General features: G+C 34.9%; 1 protein-coding gene across 1 annotated transcript; it reads right to left on the reverse strand.

Moving 5' to 3' along the window:
• Positions 1–11,939: 11,939 nt before the first annotated feature.
• Positions 11,940–16,601, reverse strand: LOC138305780 (uncharacterized). Its single transcript, XM_069246050.1, has 3 exons — positions 16,313–16,601; positions 15,071–15,730; positions 11,940–12,232 (listed from the first exon to the last, which is right to left on the reverse strand). Exons 1-3 carry the CDS (start codon positions 16,599–16,601, stop codon positions 11,940–11,942), a joined length of 1,242 nt encoding a protein of 413 aa, XP_069102151.1.
• Positions 16,602–18,953: the final 2,352 nt, after the last annotated feature.

Consider the following 18,953-nt stretch of genomic DNA (forward strand, 5'->3'; position numbering starts at 1 on the left):
AGTCATCAAGGTATATTGAAAATAGGAAAGGAGATATAAATAAGGTACCATACTGTGCATGTATATGTTCAATGTAAATTAAAAATGTAAGCTGATCTTGCAGAATTGCCTTACAGCGTTATAATAAATGCAGTTGTCTCATTGCATTGGATATAATTGATTTAAGGCAGTTCATGTGGCGACCGAAAAAGGTAAAATCACCATTTTCAGAGTGATCAGAGAAGATTGATAGTCAAGGAGGGAAAACATAAGACAACCTATGTTATGCAAATTAATATCTAATTTATTTTGAATAAAGTATGCCGAAGATGATGATTAGTGTATTATTAACAATAATCTTAATATGTTTTCTAAAAATATTAACAACTAATGTCATATTGTGTTATAAATTTAATGTTTTATTTATTCTTTTTATTTCAAGCATGTAGATGTCATAAAAATAAACAAATACCAAGTATATGCATATTAAAGTAAAATTCACAAATCACAACACTAATGTGTATTGTATATATGGAATGAAGATGATGATGGTAATTATTTGGATAAAAAATGTTTACAACATTAAATGTATTATATATATGGAATTTGAATATGATGATAGTAATTATTTTCATATCAAAAACTATTACAGTATTAAGCTACCACAGTTGAAAATGATTTATTTCATTTTGTTCACACATTTTTTCTCCTGGACTGGTTCCAATTGAAATGATACTTGCATGTAGACATTCTGTAAAACATAAGAAAACAATAAATGTATTAACAGAGTAATTACCGAAAAGGCTAATATCATATAATTAAACATTTTTTTTTTATAAATAACAATACCAGTTTAGAGTAAATATTATTGAAATTTATTTTCTGTTGTTATTTAGTCCTCCTGTTCTTTGGAGTTTTGTCCTTCATAAATTGATTGTAATACAGCAGTTGTCATATAATGTATCTGATAATGTGCACACAGAAGTATAAGTATATGCATATGCATGTGTGCATGGGCACGGTGATAAGTTTATTTTGCCGAGTAAAAAGTTCAAAGAACTAGTATTGTTCATACTCAAAGATGTAATCGCACTAAAAACAGTGATCGTGTAGGCTTTTGTGTGATTGCATTTGTAAGGGGTGTATCTCTGAACGCCAACATTTTGGATTTAGCTGTAGGGTAGTTTGTTGTGACAGTGGTTATAGTCTTTTTCCTAAAGGCAGACCCAATGCCACAGGTAAATTTACCTGTAAAAGTTACCTGTGTTGATACTTATCTAAGTGTATATTGATTAATTTTCATTTCAATAAGTGTTCATATTTAAAGATGCTCCACCGCTGACAAATGGTATTTTTTCACTATCCAAAACAGGAGCAGACGATTTAATATTTTTCTTCAGTCACAAAAGTTACGTACTTTACACCATTACCACCATTGAAAAGTTTGAGCTTCTAATTTTACTTCAAGTTAAAAATATGAAAAATAATTAATTGCATCCCGAAAAAATTCCGTGGCACTATATCTTATATAGAATGAAATAATGATTGGGCATGCACTGAAGGCAAAAAAAAAATTTATGTTATTTTTTGTGTGAATTAGGCATATATATACACGATTAAACACCAATTATTGTTCAAGTGATGAATATGATTTATGCTCTGTTGGCGGTGGAGCATCTTTAACATCAGATACATATATACATAATATATGTTTCTGTTAATATCTATGAAAATATGACAATAGAATCTATGAATGAAATTAAATTAAATTCACAATGATTTTATTTCAAGAATTTTAAAGATTTCCTTGATATATCTAAAATCTCTGGTATAAATCTCATTAGATTTTCAATAGATTGATACTAAAATCAAGCAAAATTCTTTGAAACTTATTTCACATGGAAGTAACTTTACCATTCAGTGATATCAAAGAAAAAATCCAAAAAGGAATTATCCAGTTTCAACTTAGTGTAACACTAATTTGATTAAAAGTTTGAAATAATATAAGCCTTTTGCCTGTTGAAAAGTGATATATTTCCACAAGGTCTTCCATATATGTCTGTTAAGTGACCTTATATACATATATAGTACATGTACATGTAACATCTGCGTTAATAACCTACCAAAGAGTAAGTGAATTTATGTCAAATATGATTTCCAAATTTTACTTGTACTTGACTGACCTTTTTAAGTTAACAGAACATACAATATATTTTGAAAGTTGCATTAGGATGCATCATTTATCATAATTATATAATTTTCCTGCTTTCTTATCCTAAGGTGGTATTTCTAGATCAGCGTGATGTTACATTATAATGTAAATGTACATGTACATTTGTATATCATTATAGCAAAAGAGCACCCAATTATTAAACTGTTGTCCGTTAACAGCGCAGTAAAATTATATATTTTTGTGCATGTTAGAAATAACATATAAATTTCTTTCCTATGGTTGAATTTCGGTCAAACATTGTTACTAGATACAAATTGGTGTATGTACAATAATCTTTAAACAGAAAAAATAGAAAACTGTTAATTTGGTATTCTGAGCACTAAAAGTTTGCAACATTTTGAGAATTACAAGACCTTCAACATATGGACTTGAAATAATTTTGCCAGTATTGCAACATTAACATCTATAATGTGTATTAAAATGAATATGGTTAAGACCCTAAGTAACAGTCTTCAATCTCATTTCATTTAGTATTTTTACATTATTAAGTGACTTCTAAAAATATTTTGTATCAAAAATACATATAGAGCATTAAACCCCAATGATATATTATTACCAATGTTTATAAAACATCATAATGTGTGTTTGTGTCGGCTTCAATAGATTACCAACTTAAACTATAATCAACAGGTCAAAATTTCCGACAATATTAATTTAAACTTTTGTGATATTGTTTTTTCCACTCATTTTCTAACCAAATACTTCACGGTGTACGTCTATGCGATAAGAGAAATCATGCGCAACTATGCACGGTCACAAGAAATGAAAGTTGGCTCTCTAAGAATGGTAGCCCTACTGGAACTCCTATGTCAAAACAGAATACTGTTACATTAGAATATACACTGATCAAGAAACCTGTTTTTCTGATAAAATTGAGATATGATTTGTAAAAAAATATTTCACCTGGAACTCAAAATGCATCGTTCTTAATAATCCACATGTAGCTCCATATTAATTAATTCACTGATTATCTTTGATTAATAATTTACGTTGTATATAATACGGAATATATTGAAGGAATTTTTATTCCAAAACCCACCAATGTTACCTATGATACTGATTGAAATACAGGTAAATCTCAAGTGACTTTACAGGTGAAAATAAAGACAGCTTATATGAAACAGTATATAATTGCCTTCCTATTGTTTCCTAAAACAACACCTACCTGTTGTTGATAAATATGTTGGCGTTAAGAGAACACCCCTTTGTAAGACTGTGCCAGGTGGTAGAGATTAGTTCCGCTCGAGTGATCACACAATGCAAGTGAGAATCGGGAGTATGTTTATGTAAGTTTTAATTACTAATCTATGATGATTGTTGATAAAATATAACTCAGGATAATTGCTAAACATTTAACCGTTTTCTCCACGTTTGTTGTAGATTGAAACAGTTTTTTAAGTGCCGTTCTACGGAAGAATTATGAAAAAGAAATCGGCATTTTCATCGATCTACAAATGAAGTAGTCCAAAAAAATCTCACTTCGAGTTATACGAACATTTTATGTATGATTTTTGTCATTCGGACCAAAAATACTTCGTTAATTACGTAGTTTACTGAATACGTTATATACATGTATATTATCAGAACGTCAAGCTCCTGTAGGCCTACATGTGATGAAAGTGGCTAAAATGTTTTTAGTGACAACCTCTATAGTGCTTTAATATGTATATATATATATAATTATCGATAGTTATGGATGTGGTAAATATTCATACCTTGTTAACTGCCGTAAGTTGGAAGATTACGCCAGCTTGGACATTTAGAAAATGTTCATCGTCTCTCACGCGCTATTTGATCAGTTTACAAAGTTTATCCTAAATTTTCTTAGAGTTGTCTTTCTTCCATTGTGGATTTACACGTACATGTGGCATAACGCAGCCGTGATAAACAAATCTCCATTTCGTCCTGAGATTTATTTGCTCCCGAACTAATATGATTCAAATTACAAAAATCATTATTGTAAAAATTTTGATGTTTGAGGTGAAACATTGATTTCATTTTTTCCGTTGCGGGATAATTGTCACTAGTAGGGCCAAAACGCGTGGGGCGAAGCGAAGCATTTTCGGGACGAAACGTCTTCATGCATTGTTAACAACATTTTCGGGACGGAAAGTCTAGATACATTGTAAACAATTCAAGTGAAAATTTTCCAACCTAAGATCATTTGGATAGTGTATATGGTAAGGATATGAAAGCAGTTATCTACTTCTCCTATTTCAACATTACAGATACGCTTATTTCAGTAACTTTCATATTCAAAATTTGCTATTTAAAATTCCCGGTAAAATCAAAGTTGTTGAATACACTGCCGTTAGGAGCGCTAGTATCTGCGAGCAAGTTCTAAGCCAATCATATTGAGGAAATTGACTGAAAGAGAATTTTGCAACCACGATCACAATGGCGAGGTGATCCTCGCCAAAAATCACGAATATGGTTAAAATAACAGTTTAAGAACGAAAATTAACAGAACAGGGCTACCAGTGTACGTCCTTGACAAAGTTTATCCTAAATTTTCTTAGAGTTGTCTTTCTTCCATTGTGGATTTACACGTAACTGTTACATGTGGCATAACGCAGCCGTGATAAACAAATATCCATTTCGTCTTGAAATTATTTTGCTCCCGAACTAATATGATTCAAAATACAAAAATCGTTATTGTAACAATTTTGATGTTTGGGGTGAAACATTGATTTCATTTTTACCGTTGCGGGATAATTGTCACTAGTAGGGACTAAACGCGTGGGGCGAAGCGAAGCATTTTCGGGACGAAACGTCTTCATGCATTGTAAGCAACATTTTCGGGACGAAAAGTCTAGAAACATTGTAAACAATTCAAGTGAAAATTTTCCAATCTAAGATCATTTTGATAGTGTATATGGTAAGGATATGAAAGCAGTAATCTACTATTCCTATTTTAACATTACAGATACGCTTATTTCAGTAACTTTCATATTCAAAATTTGCTATTTAAAATTCCCGGTAAAATCAAAGTTGTTGAATACACTGCCGCTAGGAGCGCTAGTATCTGCGAGCAATTTCTAAGCCAATCATATTGAGGAAATTGACTGTAAGAGAATTTTGCAACCACGATCACAATGGCGAGGTGACCCTCGCCAAAAATGTACAGCTTTGAAATGGTCTTTTTTTTCCCCTACTTTATATACAGATATACAAACAAACGAGACTAATGCCTAATAACAAATTCCCATTGTTCCAGTGGGTTTGTCATTGTCGCCTTAATTTCGTCGTCGGCGGTCTCCATTAGACTTAGTAGTTCTCCCCAGATTTTAACTTCAACATTTGTGTCCGTCAACATTAATGCTTTACGCAAAATGGTCACCTTATTGTCCATTTCCTTTAATCTATCCCGGCATTCGTCATAAAAGAGCAGTATTTTTTCGTCCATTTCCGATAAACATCCACCGGACATGTGCTTCACCTGCGAGGGATGATCCACTTTACATCCGGCGCATTTCCCTTTTGATGCCTCATCTACCATATCCAGCATCCTGTCCGCTATCAATTCGAGAAGCAACTGCTTCCTTTTCCCTTCCTCACGATTCGGCCTTATTTCAGAGTTTATTTCATCCATTTTGTCCAGCAGATTAAACCATTGACTAGGTTTCAGCGTGATCCCGTACCTAGTTGGATTGTTCGGTAGGTCACTGTCTCCCATGAAATACACTCTGATGTTAATCAGTGTTACTAAAGTGCTTATAAACGCCGACCTGATTCGATCCACAGAAACGAATCTGTTTGGTGATAAACGTCACGCCCTCTTTGTTTCCTCTCCTTGTGCTGTACGAGTGATAGATGCTCGGAAATTTCGTTCTTCGCCATGCAGAGTTTCTCCCACTGTTCTATCGTCAGGGAGATACCTGTAAGATAGAATCAAATCACTCTCAATGAAACTGGTAAATGTTCGATATGAAAACTGGTAAATATTCAGTCAACAGGCAACTACAGAGATACATGTTTAACATTTCAATTACCTTTGTGTCCATCTTGTTCTTTCCTTCCTTCTGCGTCTTCCTTTAGCTTTTTTATCTTGATTCTCACTTCCTCTTGGTAGTTGCCAAGATACACAAATACATCGTCTCCGATAGATTTCAAAGCAGAATTTGCCATACTGAATTTTGTTGTGAACTGTCCGAAGTCGAGAGCAGTTGTGATGAGATCTACCGTGTCACGTTAGGTTATCTTAAGGAAAAATCCCAGCCATTCATAGCCTTCGGTTTCAATCAAAATTCACACCTCAACTATAATCCAACCTTCGTAGCCACTACCGGTACCCCTACCTTTGTAGCCACTACCGGTATCCCTATCAAATTGAACAAGTCTGTCAATATCTCCAATAACGAACCAAGCATGGACTCTTGGGCGTCTGTTACAAAAACGTGTATTCTCATAAAGCGCAATTCCGTATGATCCTCTTCACGATCCATTGCAAACCGACCGCTCGCGCGGTATGTAGATCGTTCTAATTGGAATAGCGTTTCAAACATTACATCATTCTCTCTGGACATACCGCTGAGCAACATGTAAACATTTACTACCTCATCTTGGGACCTTTTCAGCAACAATCATCCGTAAAACACTTTTACAACCACATAATCCCGTCGTTAGGAACAGCTCAATACTCGACCTGAAAACCAATCACCCGTAAACAATACCAACCCGGAACATCTCTATGTTTACTTTACAACCGATCATCCATACAAAATCCCTTATTATGGATCACTTATCTCGAGCGATAGGGTCATCCATGTCGATTCCCAAAACCCGTAACACAAGCATTACTATTTTTGCATAACTATAATTATATACGTTAACGCTTCTCTTTACGTCATCAATACAAAATTATCGATCAGTTCGGTACCTCCCTGCGTCGGGTCGTTTTACAATCAATCATCCGTGGGACACATCTCCAATCGATAACCAACCCTCGGTACCTTATAACAGGACCCGGAATATCTCTCTACGTCTATGTCTATCGTCGGGTCGTTTTACAACCAATCACCCGTAAAAAATCCTCTACTCCCATCACGCGCTGCATCCTCGTCGCCCTACGGTACTGTTACGCTCCATCTTCTCTATTGTATCAAGCTTTTCTAACAAGGAATTAACCCAGCAGGCGAAATCAGTCGGCACTTTAATCCCCTACTCCCCTGCTTAGGTCCCTTATCTGTATATCTGATTTCCGGTCATGTGGTTTTCCTTAGCAACCACAGGTAGATTTACGTGTCCGGGGTTACGGAATATCTATGTTTATTTTTTTAAATATTTTTTTTCATAACTGTTAACTTATATACGTTATCGCTTCTCCTAACGTCATCAATACGAAATCATCGATCAGTTCGGTACCTCCCTGCGTCGGGGCGTTTTACAATCAATCGTCCATCCAAAATTCGCAATTAGACATCTCTCGACTTCTCATGCTCCATCATCTCTATTGTACCCTACTTAGTCCATCTCTTAAATCCCCACCCGTATATCAAAATGTGTTGATTTCCGGTCATTTCCGGTCACGTGGTTTTCCTTAGCAACCACAGGTAGATTATAGCGTCCGGGGTTACGGGTGTAGGGCTATACTACTAGTAAGGAGCATACATAAAAAGGACACTGTATCATGATAATATTGTAAAACTAACTAACTGACTGTGTTATGATTTTTATAGTCTCTTTATAGTGCTCAGGGATGACTTATTCCATATAAAACTATATTCCAACATCAGCCATTCTAATCACTAAATATTTATAAATAATATTAAATTTCATTATCATAGATTGATTGATTATTATAAGTTACACTCTTGTCTACCAAAGGATTATCATTTTTTAAAGGAAGTATGAAATCTTTATTTTTTATGTCTCCTGGACATGTATATCGCTATTGCTAAAATAATAGTAAGTAATAGTAGAACAGGACCTAGTTTGGTATATGTATCACCTTGTGTTATGGTTGTCCCATTTGATGTGTCCACTGATTCCTCTGACACAGAACTCTGGGATGGACCAGTCGACCTTGGTGTCCCCAACCTGTATAATATATATATATATATCGGCAGGGATCATTTAGAGAGAGCCCTGTGGCCATTGGTCCCCATAATTTTTAAAATGGCCCATATATTTCAGGAAATTTCTTTATATTTCTTTGTGCAAAGCCCCTTAGAATTGTCAAATTCTGGAAAATGACCCATGCATTTTTCAGCCAAAATGATCCCTGTATCGCGATCGGTTATAATTTTTTATGGAAACAATGACTAGTTTCTTACAATTCCGCTTTCCCTTGCTCCATTTCATATAAATGACTGGTCTTGTGTATTCAGGAGGGTCTTGGAGATCCGAGTAGATGTACATCCCCTGATCGCCCACTACCTCGATCTCCATGTAATCTTCCTGTAAAGTTATATGGATCGTTTTGTACGATTCTGATCAATTGAACAACGCACATATGCATCGTGATATCCAGCACATGACATCCAAATCGGTGTTAGATGATGTTTCACGTACATCGCAGCAACGAATGTCATAGTTCCCACAGGCGGGACAATCTGATTAAAATACAGATCCTTATTATCACTACGTTAGATAAGAGGATCTGAGAAAATCCCATTAGGGGTCATGTCCAGGTGACCTTTGTAAATGGCCAATCAAATTGCTGCTGGGAAAATTTTGACAGTGAATTTCAGGGGACGAAATAGTTTGAAAACCTGTTCGAATTATTTTCGTGTACGTAGTCATCTCGCCCAAAGAGCACAATAAAGCTAATCATCTTTATATATTTGGGCGAAATGGCGTTGTCAATTGACAGAGCAACGTGCAGAAAATTCATTTGATCTGAATTACACGTGGTATAAAGGTCATCCGAACATGACCCTTAATCGGATTTTCTCAGATCCTCTATAGAGCGGAGTGGTTATAAGGATATGTATTTCAATCAGATTGGCGGAGGTTATGTGGATGAGAAGTAGGCCTAATGTCAAAATGATTTGTGTCTACATTTTATCTTCCAAAGTGCGCAAATATTTTTGGAGTATAGGATATGATGTGAAGCTTCAGTTTCGTACAAAAAAAAGTCGCATAGTGTGTAAATCACACTACGTTTGAGATATCTATCAATATCTAAATAAGAAAAAATATAAGAAATATATTGATATCAGCGAGATATTGGAAAAAAGGAGAAAAGTACAGTGTGTACTGTTTAAAAAATTATTTCTTAATGTTTCTAGCAGTTCTCTCCCTTTCATCTGTTAATGTAATATATGTACACAACACCAATTATGTACGTTTATAATTAGCGTGTATGATGTATAAATATAATATTACCATGCACGATATCTTTTAAGAATGTACTATTTGAAAAGGTATGAGGTGTATTTTCCAAAAAGCACTTTAGGAGAAAAGGGGTGGTAAAGTAGATATTTGCAGGTCATTGAATCTGTAATATGACCGATACATCATGAGCGAAACACCCTTCCAAAATAATAATGGTTATAAAAGTTTTGTGTATCACAAAAGCACATCATTAGCCCCTAAATAAAACAGGGCGTTCTTCTCCCAATGGAAAAATATATCTAGATCTATAATCATAATAGGATTTGATCATAAATTTTAGAACTGACCTATATACATATGCTTCAAGCCAGTCTAACCTGGCCTCATCCTTCTGTCGTTTTTGAGCAAGACAACTACGTAACGATCAAAGTATGATAAGATGATGAACGCTTTTAAGTATTTGACGTCAGTAATTGCTCATCTGTCAGAAATATATCACTTTCGTTAAATCTAGTACATGGTACGTTAACTGTTTAAGATATCCGATGTGAAATGAATGGTATATTGAACCATCATTATCAATGTTGTCAAATATTAGGCTTTATTGAAAAAGATGGACAGTTATAACTTATCAATAATAGGTCTTCTACTTGACACATTTTCATTAAAGATAATTTTGAAAAAAATTCTTATCAGTTCATTAAAGTAAAGCCGAGTAGTCTTTGTAATTGATTATTTTAATCGTACAAAAACTGTACCTATATAAGAAGCAGTTTACAAGACTCATACAAACACACTTTGAAAAATTTTTCTTAGAGGGATTCCAACTTGTATTCGAAAAAATGGAGAACTTCATAGACTTAACTCAGGATGAGTAAGTAAAACGTTATATATATATGTTACATATAACTTGTGTGTATTGGTGATATTACTACATCATCCTAACTATTTTTAGTAATATGCATCCAGCTAACATATTGGACTATACCGTCGCTATTAATTACGAGACCCTATATTTATATATATATATATTAATATAAAGACTTTTATCAATATAACAGCTGATTTTTTATCCTTTTTTTACGCAAATTTCATAAAATATATAATCATCTATAAACCTTTCCCCCAAATCAATCCTTGATATTTCAAATCAATTTTTATACAACTTCCCAATTCATCATTTCATACAAAATATATATGTGCAATTCTACATATCTTTTTCAGTTATAAACAATGTATAGATCTATTAGATGAAGAGGAAGATCGTGGTTTACAACTAGATTCAGAGTAAGTTTGATTCATTTTCATTATATTTGCTATTCTACATTTCATCTTGTGACATCGTACATAATTCGGATTAATACTAATCCTACATATTTAAAAATATATGCTATTTATTTCTGTCGCAAGGGCATTTAATTATTTTAATCAATATTTTATATGTATATAGATGTCTCTCTTTTTAATATCTAACTAACACCTTCATCACTTTTTACAGGTCAGACGAAACCTGTGACCTGGCATCTGAAGAGGAGGATATTCTTCTTTATTCAGCGGATGAAACAATAGATGAACATTACGTGCAACCATGTCCTAGTGCATCATGTGTGTTGACCGATGGATATTATGTACAATTATTACTATCATCGAATACTTTTTTACACCATTTTGAAGATACTCTTCAATCAGAAATTAACGAAATTGACAAGGATTTAGACTATCTAAAGGCCAAGAAAGAGGAGTTCGTGATAATGCAGAGGGATTTGCGATCATTTATGTCTAGTCAGAATACAGAATGATACAATAATATCTATTTAACTTCTCTATACAAATGTATATATAAATTGAACAAATATTTTAATTAAAATGTATATTTCAATAATGTAAAGCTTTGTTTTTGTTTTCTTTTTGTAATCTTTGACATCAGCTGCATATATGATTTAAGTATTACAGTTGAATCTTTGCACGCACATATGACATCAATTGATTTTTTTCTCTGATTCAAGGATGTCATTTTTTTGTTAAATTATTGCTGATTTTGCAATCACTGTGATTGCATCATATTGTGAAATATATCTGTGACGTCAATTTGCTGATATTGCAACTATTTTGATTGTGACGTCACTTGTTGTTAAATTATGGTATTACATCATAATACGAAATATGGCTAATTTTGCAATTATTGTGATTGCATCTTATTGTGAAATACTATCTGTGACGTCACTTCCGGCATTGTGAAATACTGTATTACATCATAATATGAAACATTTTTGTGAAATATCATATGTTGACGTTACGGGAATCTCTTGCCGATCATTTTGTGAAATATTGCTGATATTGCAATTATTGTGATTGCGTCAAACTGTGAAATACTATTTGTGACGTCACTTCTGGCACTATTTTTTGATTGCATCATATTTTGAAATATTTGATTGCGTGTGATTGCATCTCATTGTGAAATACTATCTATGACGTCACTTCCGCTATCTATTTGTGACGTCACTTCCGGCAACAGGGGTACATACATGCTGCTCCTGGCATTCCTTCTGTCCTTGTCAAAGGGGCTCCCTGTGTTGTTGTCATTGAAGCTCCCTCTGTCGTTGTACTGGGGGCTCCCCGTGTCGTTGTCGCAGGGTCTCCCTCCGGGGCTCCCTCTTGTCATTGCACCGGGGTCTCCCAGTGTCGTTGCCCCAGGGGTTCCCCGTGTCGTTGTCCCAGGGTCTGTGGGTTCTATGGTCATGCCTGTTGAAGGTTGAAATAAATTATATATATATATACTCATTACCCTTTTGATTATCTTTTCTAACACTTGATAAAGGGTTTTAATCAGAACAGCTTAACAATTCTAAGTGATATTTTTGGACTACTAGATCGACGAAAATGCCGATTTCTTTTTCATAATTCTTCCGTAAAACGGCACTTAAAAAGCTGTTTCAATCTGTAACAAATGTAGAGAAATTAATTGTTAATTGTTTAGCAATTATCCTGAGTTATATTTTACCAACAAGCATCAGAGATTAGCAATTAAAACTTACATAAACATTTTCCCGACTCTCACATGCATTGTGAGATCACTCGAGCGGAACTAATCTCTACCACCTGACACAGTCTTACAAATGCAATCGCACAAAAGCCAACATGATCACTGTTTTTAGTGCGATTACATCTTAGGGTGTGAACGATGCTAGTTTTTTTTTAACTTTTTTACTCAACAAAATAGACTACTCTTTTCATGATCAGCACCATCATTTTCTTTATAGGCACATATGACTTTAAAAAAAACATATGATGTATATAATGCTAACAACTTAACATAAGATTTTTTTGGGATAAACTTGAAGAATTTTAAAAAATCTTGTTTTGATTTTCTGCTGTTCATCTTCTTAAACACATTTTGTCAACAATATAATGGTTTTGATTCTGAGAGGTAGTTCAAAGGTTTCAAAAGATATTGGCACATGTGACAGTTAAAACAAATACAAAATTGTCTAATGCAAAAATGAACAAATTCTGGGGTTAAAACAATATCATGTTTTGCTTCTTACAGGTAGTTCACTGGTTTTCAAAATATATTGACACATGTGACACTTTAAACAAATACAAGATTTTCTAATGCAAAAAATGAGCAAATGGATTAAAAAGGTTTAAAAAAAAAATAAAAAATATGATAATGACTTGCTAACTACTACTCATGGATAACTAATTTCTGTGAGCATAATGTCATGGTTTATACTTCTGTCACACCTTTCTGAGATCTTAATGTCATTGGGTGTGGTGTTCGCAACTCCACTTCTTCAAATGAATATTCTTCAATGGACATTGAATCCAGTTCTCTTACAAGGTCATCAAATTTGGGGTTGGTGTTGAGGTGAGGGGTGGCGCACTCGGATCAGCAAATGGGTGTAGAGGTATCATGGAAACATTGGGGTTCTTTAGGGATTTGATAAACATGCGTTGGACTGCTATTACCAGTGCAAGGGCTGTGATGATCACACCAAGTATTGTCATGATTGCTATGACAACTGAAATAATGAATCATTGAAATGTTAGGATTATAAACTCTATTAATAATTATATTGGTGATGGAAATGAAGAATGAAATATTTGAATATATTCTTATCATAAAAAGACTGTCATCTCTTTAACATGAATGTGTCATTCTGTCTTAAAACTTTATCATCATCATAATAATTAGAAGTTGGATCATGATTGTGTAAAACTGATTGATTTATATGTATTAAAGTGACTATAACCTTAGATATCACTGATCGAAAAGATTAGCAGGCATATTTTTTTCCTAAAATATATCATAAAATTAAGATTTGTTCATAATTACGAAAATTAAAAGTGTCTGCAACCATATATTGTAAATAAAGGAATCAATGCAAAACAGTAACAAAACAATTCGGTAGGCCCTACACGAATGCATAATTACCACTCATAAGCAGAACACTGCGCATGCTTAAGCCGAATATCACCCCTCTTTGGACCCCGCAACTGTTATTGTTAGTTAAAGCCATACCTGGTATGTAGAGTTGTGTAATGTCTCGTTCAAGAAAACAAAACTTATAGCCCGTTGATCTGTTACATTGTAAAACTCAATATTGATGATACAAAATCCAATCATATTTTCAAGTTAGAAACACACATAGCATAGAGGGACAAGCATAATCCTCCACATGTGTCTTTGTTTATACTGACAGCTTACACCTACATGTGTACGTGCAGCGCCCTGACCCGTGACTGCACGCTGGACACCTGTATCTGTGTCCTCAATTTGGCTTTCTCCATGAAGTATTGTAAACAAACACCATCTGAGGTAAACAGTGTTTTTAAAACCATAAACATATATTTATAGAGCATTTTTTACTGCATAGGCCTGTGTATCACTATATCTTAAACCCATTTCACTATTTGTAAGACGGAATCGCTGTTTAATGAGCATGTTTTGTTTGTTTGTTTGTTTGATTTATTAACGTCCTATCAACAGCTATGGTCATGTAAGGACGGCCTCCCATGTATGCGGTGTGCTGCGTGTATGTTGTGTGAGGTGAGTGTACTGGGAGACTGCGGTATGTTCGTGTTGTGTCTTCTTGTATAGTGGAACTGTTGCCCTTTTTATAGTGCTATATCACTGAAGCATGCCGCCGAAGACACCAAGCAACACACCCCACCCGGTCACATTATACTGACAACGGGCGAACCAGTCGTCCCACTCCCTGTATGCTGAACGCTAAGCAGGAGCAGAAACTACCACTTTTATAGACTTTGGTGTGTCTCGGCCAGGGGACAGAACCCAGAGCCTTCCTCACAGGGGCGAACGCTCAACTCAAGGCCGCTGTTTAATGAGCATGCAATCTAAGGTTATAGTCCCTTTAATACTATATTTCATCCTCATCAGCACTTACCATATTTTCACATTCAGAGCTTCTGTTCTGTAAATTTGACATATGTATACCATGATTTACACTATCTTTTATTTTTTCTGTCTTCTGAGTACAATGTATATGTATATTATAAAAAATGTCATGGGAATCATCAATACAAACCATAAATGTTTATATGTCTTGTTTTTATTACCTAGATTAAAAGTTGCTTCAGTAGTGATCTCTGATGATGAAACCATGTTGGACATATCAATCATAGATGTGGGGTTGGTCCTGGAGGATACCCTTGATGTTACTGTGGCCTTAGAAGTGGTCCTATGGGCTGTCCCCGTAGTGATTGTATTAGATGAGGGGTCGGCCCTGGGGGATACCCTTGATGTTACTATGGCCTTAGAAGTGGTCCTATGGGCTGTCCCCGTAGTGATGGTATTAGAGGAGGGGTCGGCCCTTGGGGAGTCCTTGGATGTTACTATGGCCTTAGAAGTGGTCCTATGGGCTGTCCCCGTAGTGATGGTATTAGAGGAGGGGTCGGCCCTTGGGGAGTCCTTGGATGTTACTGTGGCCTTAGAAGTGGTCCTATAGACTGTCCTTGACATTGTGGTGGTAGACGACATGACCTTAGGGGTGTTCCTGTGAACTGTCCCTGACATTATGTTGGTAGACATAGGATTGGTTGACATGACTGTGGCCTTAGTGGTGGTCCTGTGAGCTATCCCTGACATTATGGCAGTATACATAGGGTTGGTTGACATGATGGTGGCCTTAAGAGTGGTCCTATAGACTTTCCTTGATACAGTGGTCCTAGATGTGGTCACTGCATTCCCTGTTACAGTACTATCTGTTCCATATGTGCCTGTGAATAAAGATTGAACATTGAAAAAAGGTGAAATATCATTACTGGTGAAGATGTCTGATAGGGTTGATAATTTTTAAGTATTCAAATGTGAAACATAAACAACAAAAACAAACAAAAAATGTATATATATGTGTTACATTATTTTAAAAGTTATGATTTTTGGAAAATATTGATTTTAGGTCACCTGGGATGATGTCTCTGGTGACCTATTCTAATTACCCTGTCATGTGTTATGTCACATGTCCATAAAACAATTTACATTTTTGACCTCTTGTCCAAATCTGCTGAAGCAAATTTCAATGAAATCTTGCACAAACCTTCTAAGGCATAAGATCAATCACAATTGTGAATTATATGACCCTCACCCCTCCCCAGATACTCTTCATAGATTAAAAAGACAAATTTATAAAATTACTGAGCGACTTCAAGGGCTTGGTGGAGCCCATACATTGTTTTATATGTCTTTGCTTCGTTCTGTACCTGAACTCGTGTGACCGTTAAGACCCATGGACCTCTTGTTTACTTACAATTAGCTTGTCCTCTGCCCCATTTCATGTAGACAATAGGCATCATACATACATTCGATAGGGTCTTGCAGGTCTGAATATATGTAGACCTTTTGTAGGCCATCCACTTTGATTTTCACATATGAGTAGCCTTCCTCCACCGATAAATGGATCGTCTCGATGTTTGGGGGGAGCGCAAAACGCACACATGAGCAAGACTCTGATGTGCACATAACGTCGATATCCTTGTTAGACGTTGTCTCTCTCGTTCTGCAACATCGTTCATAAGTTTTGCATTCTGATGCTGTGACTACCCCAAGAATTAGACAGATGCCTAACACGGTCAGAAGATCCCCCGCCATTTCTTCTTCTTCTTGACAGATGTACTTTGTACCCTTCTATTTTAGGATCTTAGTTTCGTACAAAAAAAAAAACTCCTTTGCTTTATTCAGCGGTGATATATGTATCATTATCTTTTGAAAAAATGTAATATTGAAAATGATCAAGAAAAGTGACATGTTTATTGAATAATAATTTCTTTCTTGGATTTAATATTTTAAAAGATATTACTCCGTCTCCAAGAGTTGTCTCCCTTTTCATAAGTTGTGTACACACGTACGGTACATATGTCCTAGGCTCCGTTATAATTGGATCAAGGATGATAGGTTCCATCAACCTTTCAGGTTTTTTTTGAAAGTGTATTAAAAACTGGTTTTATGACATTTTTTTTTACCAAATGATGTTTTAACCAATCAAAAATGCTGTGATGTCTAGAATAGAATACAATATTTGTGTAATATTTATATATAAATGACCTAAAAAATATTTCACAATATTTTTTTTTTATAAACTGGTTTTTGATGATTTTTATGATTTTTTTTTTAACCAATCAAATTTGTGTGACCTTCCTTGTATATTTATATGATGATTTTTCTCTGGACCCTTCACTTTCCTGTCAGAATGGATGTTATTGATCTAACCTTAACTCCTGATGAGGAAACTGAAATTGCTACAAAGTAAGTAAACACACATTTAATCAAGTTTCAACATGATAATGATTATAACTGTTATAATTGTTAAATCGGATTAATCATATTTTTTCTTCTTTCCCTTGCAGTAATTGTATCATTTTCAATCTTATTTTTTCTTTTCCCCAGTTTTGGAGATAACACCCCTGGAGATTACAATCTAACTCCAGAAGAAGAGGCATTGGTGGATGAACTGCTATATAGCGAGTATGCATATTAATTCAAATAATTGTTTTAATTCATATTTACCAGATCACTTTTGATCTCATGTCCCCTTCTTCTTTCTTCTTTGGCTTACTCTAAGCCATCAATTAAATCGATTAAGTCAATTATTTTTATTATGTTATTTTTTTTTCATTTTCTTTCTTTTTACAGCACATTTGCTCCTGTCGATGCTACCCCTGCCCATCCCACACTTGAAATTCTGGATATAATGTCAGCCGCAACAACATCTGGAACTCACCCCACACCTGGAACTCTGGATATAATGTTGGCCCCACCCACACCTGAAACTCTATATAGCGAGTATGTATATTAATTCAAATAATTGTTTTAGTTCATATTTACCAGATCACTTTTGGTCTCATGTCCCCTTCTTCTTTCTTCTTTGGCTTACTCTAGGCCATCAATTTAATCGATTAAGTCAATTATTTTTATTATGTTATTTTTTTTTCATTTTCTTTCTTTCTTTTTACAGCACATTTGCTCCTGTCGATGCTACCCCTGCCCATCCCACACTTGGAATTCTGGATATAATGTCGGCCCCACCCACACCTGGAACAGTCCCATCTAATTCATCAAATCATGAATGTGTACATAAAAACTTAAAAAGAACATATAAAATCTTTCTACGCTCAGAAATAGGAGAGATAAGGAGTACAATTAAATTTCTGAAATAAAAAAAGAATGCTAGAAAGAGCATTAGAATTTCATTATTAAAAGTTCAAATTTGGAGGAAACAAATGATTTTTATGTGATTTTACTATTTTTACAAGGAATTAATTAATAAGGTAAGCTGTTTATATTTCGATTTTTTTTAAATTTATCCTAATTCCTGTTTATCAACAATTTTTGTATAGCTATCACTTGACAACTAAAAACACTGTTGTGCAATCCATGACGTCACTTCCGGCAACAAAGGACGTCATAAGCTGCTACTGTAGTATATTTTATATTAGCGGTATCCTATGTATGTATCGATGGTTGTGGTGAGTTCTGATAATAATTGTACAATAGAGCAGCCATTGATGGAGTCGGGTTGCTTTTAGTGTTGCGGCCAATCAGACTCCCTAAGGATCTCTAGGTTTTACCTGACAGACCTAGTCTGTGTTTCTTATACATCTTTATCCTAATATATTAATGAAACCATATAGTACACAACCAATATGAAGGGGACACACCAAAGTCTATAAAAGTGGTAGTTTCTGCTCCTGCTTAGCGCTCAGCATACCGGGAGTGGGACGACTGGTTTGCCCGTTGTCAGTATAATGTGACCGGGTGGGGTGTGTTGCCTGGTGTCTTCGGCGGCATGCTTCAGTGATATAGCACTTTAAAAAGGGCAACAGTTCCACTATACAAGAAGACACAACATGAATATACCGCAGTCTCCCACAACACGCACCTCGTACAACATACACACAACATACTGCATATATGGGAGGCCGTCCTTACATGACCATAGCTGTT

Source organism: Argopecten irradians, chromosome 13 (genome assembly GCF_041381155.1).
Source record: "Argopecten irradians isolate NY chromosome 13, Ai_NY, whole genome shotgun sequence".
Lineage (NCBI taxonomy): Eukaryota > Metazoa > Mollusca > Bivalvia > Pectinida > Pectinidae > Argopecten > Argopecten irradians.

Bases quoted from the DNA above. Each gene is read 5' to 3' on its own strand.
- LOC138305780 (XM_069246050.1), bottom strand. From the start codon at position 16,601: ATGGCGGGGGATCTTCTGACCGTGTTAGGCATCTGTCTAATTCTTGGG. The intron at 15,731-16,312 runs GTATGTATGATG...CTTTATTCACAG, and splicing joins CCTGCAAGACCCTATCGAAT to GCACATATGGAACAGATAGT. The intron at 12,233-15,070 runs GTAATAAAAACA...AACCTTCAACAG, and splicing joins TGAAGCAACTTTTAATCTAG to GCATGACCATAGAACCCACA.